The sequence below is a fragment of the Apis mellifera genome, linkage group LG4, assembly GCF_003254395.2.
Source record: "Apis mellifera strain DH4 linkage group LG4, Amel_HAv3.1, whole genome shotgun sequence".
Taxonomy (NCBI): Eukaryota; Metazoa; Arthropoda; class Insecta; order Hymenoptera; family Apidae; genus Apis; species Apis mellifera.
In genome coordinates, this window is record NC_037641.1 from 2,128,911 (window position 1) to 2,142,248 (window position 13,338).

The following is a 13,338-nucleotide window of genomic DNA, read 5'->3' on the forward strand; positions in this document are numbered from 1 at the left end:
AAATTTTCATATTCTTAAGAATAAATAATACTTGTTGAACGAAGAAAAATTGTGTGAATCTCTTTTAAAGATTAAAAGTTATTGCGAAGACAAAAAAATCAATATTAAAGAAATATAAATAATTTTAAATATGAAATCGAAGAACAAAGATTCATAATATAAAATCAGAAAAACCAATCATTAAAATATATCTATATTTGCAATCAACTTTGTAAATCAATTTTTAGTAATTATTTAATTTTTATTTATAAATTCTTATTATATCTAATTCTTAAATTATAAATTAAACTTTAAATTTTTAAATTATATAATTATAATTATAATTTTTAAATTATTATATAATTTCGAATTAAATATAGAATATATTATATTTATAATTAAATTAAATTTTTTTATTTTATTCCAAATTAAATTTGGAAGTTTTATATATATAACTTTTTCTAAATTTTCACTTTGCTAAAAAATCTTCGACTTCTTTTCAGATCATCAATTCATACATATTATACATTTTATATTCATTAAACAAATTTTATGGATTTATGCGACAAATCAATTTCTAACAAAATATGGATTCTCAAGGCAAATTAATTTGTTAGATTGTCGTACTGGTCATGGATATTCATAGTTTTCTCAAAAAACGATTATCGAATATCTCTTTACACGATTTTATAAGATAATTCACAATCATGATTTTCATAATCGCCGATTAATATATAATTATAAATTACAATTATATATTTCATTTAATTGACACTTGCCATACAATGAAACGACTCGGATCCGATTTTTTCATAAATATTTCACGGAAGACTAACGAACGAATCAAAACCGAGTCATTTTATTCTATCTAATAATAAGATCGATTGTTCTTATTAAACTGTTGCTTCAATATCTAGGATCGTGGAATGATTTTTATTCATGTAAATTCATAAATGCAAATTATTACAATGTTAAAATAATATATATATGGTGAAATACTTGGCAAGATTTAAAATTTTTTTGGAAGCTTATTTTTGACTATTGAATGAAAATTGTGCTTCTAAAATATTATATAGATTATTAATAAAATTGTATATATAGAATATTATTTAGAGCGTTTACGTTATTTTTTAAATGTCACGTTTTAAATACATGTTGTGCGTGATTTTATTTTAGGTACACTGCTAAAAGTGATCCTTCAGAATAATTATTAATAATTTTCTATATTCATTCTAGAATTATTAAATACAGTTCTAAGAATATATAAATGTATTATTTGATAATATATATTTTAATTAAGAAAATTTAAATTTTGAAGATCATTTGAATTTTAATATTATTCAATTCTCGTGAAAGTAATTTAATTTTCTATTTCTGTATACGATTAAATATTCTTGAGAAAATAATTGAGAATTGTATTTCTAAATTCAGATATACAAATCTTATAGTTTTTTAAGAAAAACTTAATTATTATAAATAATAATTTTTATTAAATTATATCGATTCTTGAGAGTATATCACTTCGAAAGGAATCGATTATTAATGTATTAAATAATTACGAATCTTATGATATAAATTAATATATAACCAATTATTTTTCCATGACACATATTATGTATAGAGTACACACATGTTTATAATATAAATATTATATTATTCATAATTATTCACAAATATATTATTTATAATAATAATAATAATAATATACAAATGGAAAGTATTTGATCGTCCAATCAAGAACTGTATCTATTTAATTATATAATAAAATAGAATGTTATATAATAAATTTATCAATGAGATCATGATTATTAAAATCATAAAGTTTAACAATTATTTTCATTGATTTTGAATGAGAATGTTATCTCTAAATATTTTGATAATTTCCTTTAAAAAAATTTATTTATTTAAAAATATATAGAATTTTTTTCTTCAGAAAATAAAATTGTCAAAAATATGAAATCAAAAAGTATCAACCAAGAAATTTATATAAAAATTTATATTATAGCGAAAAAACACATCAATTAAAATATACCTTACATTATTATTAATATTATTAATAATAATATTATAAATATATTATTTTCATTATATTTAATGTAACATTCAATATGTATATAAAATATAAAATATAAAATATTTTATATGTAACATTCTAATCAAGATTATTACAGGATTGTTGAAAAAATAAGAAAAAATACTATTAATAATAGAATTCAAAAATAAAAGAAAGAATATCCTATTGTATCTATTGTTTGGATAAGTTTTTACTCATTCTAAAAGTACAATACAAATAAAATATTCTGCTAAATTCATTAATACTATTACTTTCTCTAAATCTTCCAATAGTCAAATTTTACTTATTGTGATGCCTGATTCTAATATATTTTATCGATCCTACGATCCCACGATATCACACGAAAGATCCTAAATTTTATTAATCATTAGGAATCAATATTTAGCGCGTATATTTTTCCGTGTACCTATAATAAGTTCATCAATGATTATACTATATAGTTCCTTTAATAGCTTTGGTTACGATAAATCTACGTTACTCAAAATAAATACATCACCATCACATTCAGCATAACGTAGAGTTAATAAAATTAATTACCATATACCCAATTCTCCGGATCAATCAATCCAGAAAAAAAATGAAAAGATCGTGACATTTCGAACAACTGCATCGAAAGATCACGAATTTAATTTAAATTTTCGAGTGAAAAGTCGATTACTAGCAGAAGAAATTTTTTATTTTTCTTCTTCATTTTTTTCTTTTGATTTTTTTGTCTTTTCTTTTTTTTATAAAAATTTCAATGAAAATAAAAAATCATCTTACTGTAAAAAATTAAATCATTCAAATCAAATCGTTTTGTATTTATTTTGTCTAATTTAATGAGTTTTAATCAAAATTATATTAATCACATTATCGACTAAGCAATCGATCCTTCATGGAGGTAATATAACGACAAACTGTTAATAATTTTTATGATAATCAATAATTGATGTAATGAATGATTAATTGTTTTCCAATTAGTGACTATCCGTGCACTATCGATCAGTCATTTCTGCTATTTATCAAACGATCGATTAATCGCCTTTGTTATAAATATTGACTTCTTGGATTTCCTCAGGCTTCATATCTGTATCACCCCAACCCCATTTCATATCCTCGTGATTGTGATGATAAATAGTTTCATTTTTATTGTATCTAGAAATTAAAATTTTAAATATGAATATTCTATAAATAATAAAATTCATTTTATAAATATTGACAAAGTAAGCAATTTATTTGATCAGATGAATGAATAATTGTTTTCTACTTTTTAATTTCAGATATTTAAAATGTTTATTTTTTATATTTTTTTCAATTCTTCCATGTTTCCATGTTTATATTGCGTTTAATTCTAGATTTCCATGTTTTCTTTTCAATAATCAATGAAGAAAGTTTCTTTGAAAGTTTCTGCATACGTATTTTAAAAGATATATTAGAAAAATCAATAAACATCTTTTGTCAAATTAATATATTTTTAATCAATAATTATTGATTTAACGTATATTATTGATTTAATAATAATATTGATTTAATATTTGATTTAATAATAATATTATTATATTGATACCTCGATCCATCTCCAGTTCTAGCGGCTCGTTTTTTAATCACTTCGACAGGGACAGTTTTCATATCGTATGCCAATCCTAATCGAGCACAGAAATCAATGAATGCAGTGGAAAAGTTAGTGTTGTAGTTGCCAAATTCACCGGCTTTATAATCCCATGGAAATACATGATGATAATTATGCCATCCCTCACCACATCCAAGTATAGATACAGTTAGATTTTCCGTCGGACCAATATTTCTGAAAATTTATATGAAATTCATGAAATTCTACATTTTATTTAATGAATTTTTTTCTAAAAATTATTTATATGAAACATATATACTTTTTAAAAAAATTGAAAAAAAAATTAAATTATAATATTAAATTGAAATTAAATATTTATATTTATATTCTATATCTCTATTCTATATTCTATATCTATATATATCTAATCTCTATTCTATATCTTCTTCTTTCAGTGCATAATAATTTTTAAAAAAAATTGAAAACAAAATGTTGAACAAAATATTTTATATTTATTTATTGAAAATTAGAAAATATAATTATTTATGATTATTATAATTTATTATAATTTCTGAAGAAAATAAGAAACAACAAAGAAGCGATATTTTTGCAATTTTATAAAATGCAATTTAATATTAATATTTATAACTTTTAATGGAAATAAAGAATGAAAAAATCATTTCCATTTAATATTATTAAAAAAACAAAATTCAACTGCAATCTCTAAAAAAAATTGGAAACAATAAAAAAATTGTAATTTTTATATATTATATAAATTTAAAATACATTATATTATAGTATAACATTGAAACTTAAAAAAAAATTATAAACAATAAAGTATATATATAATTATTAATTTAATTAAAAAAATAAATATTATAATATAATGTATATAATATGATATAATTGTATATTTCTAACAAAAACTTAAATAAATTAATTTCTTACTTATCGTAAGGTCTCATGCCCCACATATGAGCAGCAGAGTTCACCAACCACGTTGCGTTCAAGGAAAAGGCATATCTTGCTAGATTGCTATACCAAGCATTAATGAATTTTTCATTCCAAAAGTAACAGGGTATCCACACAGGGACCACAAAGCATAAAAGTGGCATTAATACAATATACAATCTAAAAAACATTAGAAAGAAAAGTTGTATTGAGAGGAATAAACAGCTTCCATTCGGATTATTGTTATATGAGCAACTTTCAATAGAAAATATTTTGTTATATAATATTCACGGTTGCTTTTATTTTTTCATTTTTTCATCATTTTCACTTTATCATTGTTAACTTACAGACTTAATAAATCTTGTTTTTTTATAATGCAATTTATATTTATATCAATATTAATATTGATTATTATTAAAATAAATATTTATACAAAATAAATAATATTTAATAATCAAATATTAAAATAATAATATTAAATAATCAATTTATAAATATTTACACAATTTATTTTATTTTATATTTTAACTAAATTTATATTTATATTTTTTATTTTTAAATGATATTAACTAATATTTAAAAAGTAAATTATTTTTATATTTATTATTTGTGATTTCATTAAAAAAAATATAAAGATGTGGAATTTTTATTACAAAATTATAGAATAAATTTATTTATAATTTTCATTAAGATTTTTTTATGTATTTTTTTATGTTTTTTTTTTTATATTTCAAATATAAAATACAATATTAATATAATTTTCTTCATAAAAAAATTTAATCAATTTTATAAATAAACTTAATTTAAGTTAGCAAAGTTTTCTGTTATACATTTCTATTATATTCATTCAATGAAATTAAATTAAATTTACTTATTAAAAAAAATTAAAATGTTGAAATAAAAGCCAAAATTACCTTCTTTGCCAAACAACAATAGGATCTTTTTCCAGATCACTCAAATCAACAGTAGCACCTTTTTTAAATACATCTGGATGCTTTCGAACTAATAACCAACCCATATGCGAGAAGAAGAATCCTCGTTGTGCATTATGTGGATCCGCATCAGTATCTGTGAATTTATGATGAACTCTGTGGTCTCTCACCCATTCATAAATATGATTCTGTAAAGCAAGATCGAAATTTGAAATATTCTGATTTCTAACAATATTATTTGACAAATTTTAAAAGTTTGAAAAGGAAATATATAAAAGAATCTGAATATCAAACATTATAATTAATTATTTCGAATTAATTATTTTTTTCGAATTTCAACTCAAAGTTTTATAAAGAATTAGTAAAAAAATTAAAAAAAAAAAAGAAAAATTAGAAAAAAAAAGAATAATTAATAGATAATATTAATTTTAAAATATAATACATTTTTCGAATTTCAATATTTTTTTGTACAAGCGTCATAATAAATTATAAAGAGAGAAAGGAAAAAAATAGAAATTTACTTGGAAAGCGGTTGTTTGAAGAAGCATCAGCACGAAACGTAGGGGCCACTTTGCTTTATAAGCTCTATGTGACCATAATCTATGGGCACCAGCTGTGATACCCATCGCAATACAAAATGTCACTAAAATTGCTGAAATTATCATATCAATTAATTTATAATATTTTTATTTCATTAAAATTTTTTTACATATTATTTTAATTAAATAATATAATATAATATAATATATTTATTCTTATTTTATATTTAATGTCGTATAATGTGTTAGCAAATCTTTTCATTCTAATAAATTTTATTTGAATTTATTTTAATTTTACCGTTATAGAATGTTTCTCAATTATAGTTTAATTTCTTTTCGATACTTCTATTTATCTTCGTTATAATTTATTCTGCATATTATTTCGATATATTATTTACTTTATCTGATCTACTTTATTTTGTTTTTTATTAAATTTAAATATATTCATTTCGAGACATGTATCTATTTCTATGTATATTCTTATTTATTTTTGTTATCATTCTATTCTATTTTGCAATTCTAATTTAATTTATTTAATTAATTTATTCCATTTTCAACTTTATTGTATTTATCTTCTATCAGTTTTTATATCTGGATATTTTTTATATTCAAGAGAGATTGTGCAACATTTTGTTAACATTGCAACTAACTTCTTCTGAAATTTCACTTATATCAAAAATAAAAAAAAGACGTACTGTTTCTTTATAATGAAATTATAATGAAATATAATGAAATTATTATGACATTAACAAATAATTTAATTAAATTTTTTTCATTAAAATACAATGTATTTAAAAGAATTTGGAATTAAATAATAATTTCAAAAATATATTTCTTATAAAAAAATTACATATTATATAGATTTATTTCTAAAATAAAAACAATATTTAATACGGATGATTACATTAATAATGAGTTAAAAAAAAGCATTATATTTTAGCACATTATATTTTGATAAATTTAAAGAACAGAAAATTGAAAAAATTTTATATTTAGAAATGCGATAAAAAATAATATTTCTTTTAAATATATTTATCATTTAAAATATATACGATATTGTAGATATAGTAGATATAATATTGTAGATATAGAATGAATGAAATAATAAGAAATATATATATATATATATATAATTCTTAAATAAAAAAATATTGTCATTACATTCTAAGCATTGTTTAATAATATTCTATAATACTAAAAAAACTATTGCTTCAGAATTTTATAATTAAATGAATTTTTAAGAAATTTTTTTTGCAATATTCTTTCAACAAATTTATAACAATTCTATTTTAATAAAAAAATTAAAAATTAAAATGTTTGCCTATCGTATAAATTGCAATATGCGTTGTGTATGCTTTCATCTCATTAATTTCTACCAACAAGAAAGTGAATTGTGATTATTGAAGATTTTTCGCGCGATTTTATATTTCTCTTCATTGCATTTATATATGCGTTTTTTCAAAAGTGGAAAATGAAATGCGATGATCAATACTGAATGTTTCTTTTGAAATCATAATGATAAAAAATTATAATTATACGTTGTTATTAAAAATTATTATCAATTTCAAAAAACCAAGGAAAAAAGAAAAAGGAATTTTGTTTATAAATAATTATTTTATAAATAATAATCAATATATACACAATCAATATATAGATTTTAATCTAATAAAATGTTTATAGATTTTGAATATATTAAACTGAATTAATTGAAAAAGTATATAACAGTTAATAATTTTTTTTAAAATTTTTGTCTGATTTCTCTGATAAATATTAAATGTTTTTTATAGATATTTATTATATACTATACTATTTTATGCGACATAATTTTTTTAAATTATACATTATATCATAATAAATAGATAATTATTGAATATTATTTCAAATAGATTTTTTTATATTAAATTGTCAATTTTTTTATATTAATCATAAATTTTTTTAAATTTTTTAAAATATTCTATGATTCTATAAATATTAATTGTTTTATAATAAATATTTATTTGATTATTTTTTTAAATAATTTTTATAGATTGGAAATCGTTACTATAACTTAAATGATTCATTAATTTAAAAAAAAAATTGAATAACAAAATTTTCTTATTAAATCTTTAAAATATTTTTTTAAAAAATCAAATATATTATACTTATATATAATATATATTATACTATATTATACTTTCATAAAATGTTATAAAATCCAATAATTTTCATAGAATAAATTAAAATATTTATACTATTAAATATAATATATAATATATATATACTACTAAATATTATACTTACTCCATAAAATTGTATATGCTTTTGTGCTTCCATTACCCCAAAGATAGAATCCATATAGACCTCCAAGATGAAAATAAATAAACGCAATCACGTTTCTCCAAACGATTTTCCATTTATATTTCGATTTGGAACTCGATTTTTGGATTAATTTCTGATTATTTTCTTTTTCTATTGTCGATTTTTCTTGATGAACATCCTGTTGTGATGCTTCCAAATATAATGTCGCCGATGAACCAAATAAATTTGGCGCCATTTTGAACAATCTAAAACAGAAATATTCGTTTTTATAAAATATTTAATATATTATCATTAATTGACAATTTTAATTTAACTTTCTATCGAGAAATAAAAAGAAAATTTCACATTTCATGTAACATGCTATATTTTTTATTGAAGAATTGAAGACTGATTTGAATAAAAATATAATATAAATAGTTGTCACGTAATGTAACATAATTAAAAATATGAATAATGAAAAATATTGTATATATATATATATATACATAAACATTATAATTTTCAATTATATTAAAAATATTTTAAAAATATCAATGCCTCAAAAATCTAACTCGTATTAGATAAAATCGAAATTTTTAATTTTCTACATTTCCCAAAATTTTTCCAATCCCTAAAATATTTCAAAATATCTATATATCTCAAAATTTTAATATTTCTAAAATTTTCAAATTTCTATATTATTTAACATTCTTTCGATATTCTCAAGATTTTCAAAACTTTATAGGCAAACATTTCATTGTGATTTTTTATTATATTTTATAAGATAAGATATTAACATTAAAAATTTGATATCATTTAAACTTAGAAAGTAATTTAAATTCTTTTCTAAGAAAATGGTTCACAAAAACATTTAAACTTACAACTAGATAAACTTACATTCAAATAAAATGCATCATTAATGAAGAAGAAATCAATGTATCTGGAACTTCAGTAAATTGGAAACATATATTTTTTCTGCCGATCTATAAGTAAGGTTTCAAATTAATGAAAGGCAATTACAAGAAAGAGCGTACACACAGGAAAATAAAAGATTTAAATCGATTCAATATCGGTTACAATATTCATTAGAAGATCCTTTAACATTAAATGTTTACAGGTTTTGATACATGATATGTATCATTGGAAATGTTCGCTGTGAAAGGCAACAATTGCTTGCGTTAAAACATCTTCATGATCGGGACCCAGTGACCTAGTAATAAATACTTTCAAAAAATGCAAAATCACTAGTCTCGTTCCACTTGCGACACGTTTTTAAACGCGTGAAAGTTCGCACCGCATTGTGTTTGCCAAATAAAAGGATGTATATATTAGTATTTTCGTTTAATAATATTAGAGACACATACTATGCGTGACTTTTATTATTTTCTTTGAAAGTGAAGGTAAAAAATGGCTTGTATTAACATTAAATTTTCTAATGCTGTTTTAAAAGGCACACCATTAATAATAATACTGATATTTATCAATATTGACAATATATCTACGTTCTCTAATAAGATCTGCACATGATCCATAATATTATTCATCATATGCAAATCCATTAAGAATTGAGTTTGATGACTATGGAAAAATTAGTAATAAAATTAAATTAATAAGTTAAATATATTAAATTAATAAGTTTAAGCAAGTTGGAAACGTATGATAATATTAAAAATTTCTTTTGATATAGGACATGTATAGATTTTAAAAAATATTACATTATTCAAATTTGTAAATTTGATTTTAAGTTTTATCAGTTTATATTCAAAAAAAATTGAATTCCAAAACTGAGAAAAAATATCGATCCAATTTTTCATTATGAATTTTGAAATATTACTTTTTCATATCATATTGTAATAAATAAAATAAAGTACAAGATTTGAAAAATAAAAATAAAACTACAAAATGATCGATTTAATAATATACTAATTATTAATTTTTGAGAGAAAAAAGAAAATTGGTATAAAATATAAATTTAGAATAATCGTCATTACAATATTATTATTTACAAGCGATTAGCAGAACTTAATAAATATAAATTATAATAATTTAATAATTCTATAAAAAAAAATTTATTCTAATGAATAAATTTGTAATGATAAAAAATGAAATGAATAAAAATTTTAATTTTAAAGTTTATTTAAAAATTGAAATTGAATTTTTTAATTATACATCGATTTTTATAAATGATATTTCATTGAATAATTGATAGTAATATGAAAATAAGATAATTAAAGTTATAAAAATTGAATATTTTTCATTTTTTTTTTATCAAGTGCGTATGTATGTGTGTAGATGAAAAAATATATGTAATGAGCATAAGAATGTTTATTAAGTATTAAGATTTAATTTAAATAAGTAATAATAATTTATTTTTTTATAAACAGAATATGTTACATAATTTAAAAAATACTTTTATTAAAGAAAAAGAAATAAATAAGAAATAAAAATTTATTAGTTTTTGTTTCAATTGAAATTTTGTAATGAAATGTTTTAATAAAATTTATTATTATTTTTTTAATAAAATTGTTAAAACAAATTATTTGGAAAGTTCAAGTATATTAGAAAATAAAATAAAATTATCAAAATGAATAAAACTTGATCTTCGTATATATAAAAATTAAAATTTAAAAGATGATTTATAATGATCATTTTATGCAACTTTATTATCTCACAATTTATAATGTAATACAAAAATAATTGTAAATGGTTACCATGTTTATGTATTCTAGATTTACTTCTCTATTGGTTTATGATTAACATATAAATGAATTCGGCAAACTAAAAAACTCGTATTTTAGTGTATTTTAATAAATACATGTAAAAAATATTTCATAATTATGAAAAAAAAATAAATTTTTTACGTTCATATAATTAATATTATCGAATATTTTTAAATCAATATTAAAATAAAATAAATTTAATAATTTACTCCTATAATTAAATATTTTTAATTAATATTTATTTATAGTAAGATTAATAAATTCTTTAGATTTATTAGATATTTATATTTATTACTATATTAATGAATTTTTTGATTTAATAATTGTAAATTAAATCCTTTATTGCTAATTTAAATATGTAATATATTGCGAAAAATGTATGTCGATTTAATATGTTTTCAACAGAGATAGTCAGAATAAACAAATAAATCGACATATAAACTAGTTAGCAGTAAAAAGATTAAATTATCTAAGATTAAATTATCTTAATAGATAAATGATTTACTAATAAATTAAGCAATATTTAATAATTTCTTTTTTGATATTTTTAATTATCAATAATCAATTGTTTCCATCTCCATACTATGATAAAAAATTGGAATACATTTGCCAATTAACTTATAAATTGTACAATTTAATATCAGATTTCTTTATTGAATTCTATAATTATAATTATATCCTATATCATGCATAAAATAAAATTAAAAACAAAATCCGAATAAAAATATTTTTAAAAATACTTATAAAAAGAATAAAAAAAAATTTCTTTAACAATTTAATTCATTGAATCTATTACATATTTAATTTAAAATTAATATTCTAAAATATTAATTTTAAAAGGAAAAAAAAATTTTTTTCTCAAAGTTTCATTTTACTGATCTTATTGATTTTTAATTATTAAATTATTAAAATAAGTAAAGATTCATTTTACAAACTATGATTGAAGAAATACAACAAATGTAGCAAGAAAACTCTTAAAAATTAAAAAAAAATTAAGATTAAAAAAAAACTCAAAACTTTTTTTTTAAATATTTTTTTTTCAAATTCTAATTAATTTTTCGACACAATTAGAAATCTAAATTCAATTTGAAAATCTGAATTTATTGATTAATTTCTTGAAAAAAAAAGAGATTCAAAACAAATTTTTTTAAATATCATTTTAAAAAGAAATAATTTCTCTCTTTTCAACTTTTTAACACATTTAATCCAAAATTCAAAAAACTTAATAGAAAATTCAAAACATCTTATCGATCAATTCTATAAAATAAAAAAAGAAAACAAAATATTAAAAATAAAGAAATTCGAACAAACCATAAGCTCATTATCAATCACAAATGTAAAAATTAAAGATCCTGTTCAAAATCAAGTCGCACAGAAGATCGTCCTAGTAAAAGTGCTTCATGATCAAAACGGTACATGCTGCGTAAGTATTCACAAGGGAGTATCCACGGAGAAAGGCAGCAAGTGATGAGGAAAGATCAGTAGGATGAGGAGAGGAGAAACGAAGAAGGAAAGAAATGAAGTTTTGTACTCGAAGAACAGGTTCTCCGTAAAGGAGGTCAATGGCGCGTTTGAGGTCATTACCAATTGGTCCCGAAGAATCTTCTCCGTCTCTCGTTTTTTCATTTCGCGTCCACTTCGATCAAAATTATCGTTTCGTTCTTAATGTCGTTCTTCGATGATACAAGAAAGACACGTGTTATAAGAAAGTACGCTTTCGATGAGAAAGCGAATGGAATCGAGATCGTTGTAGATCACATACCATTTGAAACTTGTTGTGAGATCTTTTGAGATCTGTAGATTTTATAGAAAAGATTGGTGATCTCGATATCATTTAACAATATAAAAAAATATATATGTATCTTACATGGATTTTTGATTTTCTTTTTGAAAACATGATATGTATTTCAAGAATTCGAAAAAAAGATAGGTATCTACTTTAGAATCCAAGGAAAACTAGCTGTAGATTTTTTTTCATTTTAGTATTGAAAAAAATAAAAATTGTTTTGAAAATTTTAAGATCTTAGCAAATAAGCAAATAAATTATAATTTTATTATTATTATTGCTGGGATATTTATTATAAAATAAAAATGATATTTGAAAGTAAGATAATTAAATATAATAATAAATAAAATCTGTATTGAAATTCAAATATGATATATGTGAACAATGAATAAAAATATAGCAAATAAACAAAAAATGGAATAAAATAGACATTAACAATAAATTCATTCGATTTTGAAAGAAGTTGATTGTATTTTGTAAAGAAAAAATGGATATCATAGAATAAGTTCGAATTATAAAATAGTTATGAGT

General features: G+C 19.8%; 1 protein-coding gene across 4 annotated transcripts in view; it reads right to left on the reverse strand.

The window, feature by feature from the left end:
• Positions 1-2,225: 2,225 nt before the first annotated feature.
• Positions 2,226-13,338, reverse strand: part of LOC552417 (acyl-CoA Delta(11) desaturase) — a 33,769-nt gene continuing 22,656 nt past the window's right edge. For 3 of the 4 annotated variants that reach the window (XM_026440373.1, XM_026440370.1, XM_026440372.1), the window contains exons 2-7: positions 8,305-8,567; positions 6,007-6,137; positions 5,468-5,673; positions 4,551-4,733; positions 3,600-3,836; positions 2,226-3,187 (exon numbers count right to left, since the gene is read on the reverse strand). In XM_026440373.1, the coding sequence (XP_026296158.1) occupies positions 3,067-3,187; positions 3,600-3,836; positions 4,551-4,733; positions 5,468-5,673; positions 6,007-6,137; positions 8,305-8,557 (1,131 nt within the window). In that variant the 5' untranslated portion in view covers positions 8,558-8,567 and the 3' untranslated portion in view covers positions 2,226-3,066. Of the gene's footprint in view, positions 3,188-3,599; positions 3,837-4,550; positions 4,734-5,467; positions 5,674-6,006; positions 6,138-8,304; positions 8,568-9,198; positions 9,285-13,338 lie in introns of all 4 variants that reach the window. The other variant, XM_026440371.1, reaches the window with a different exon arrangement.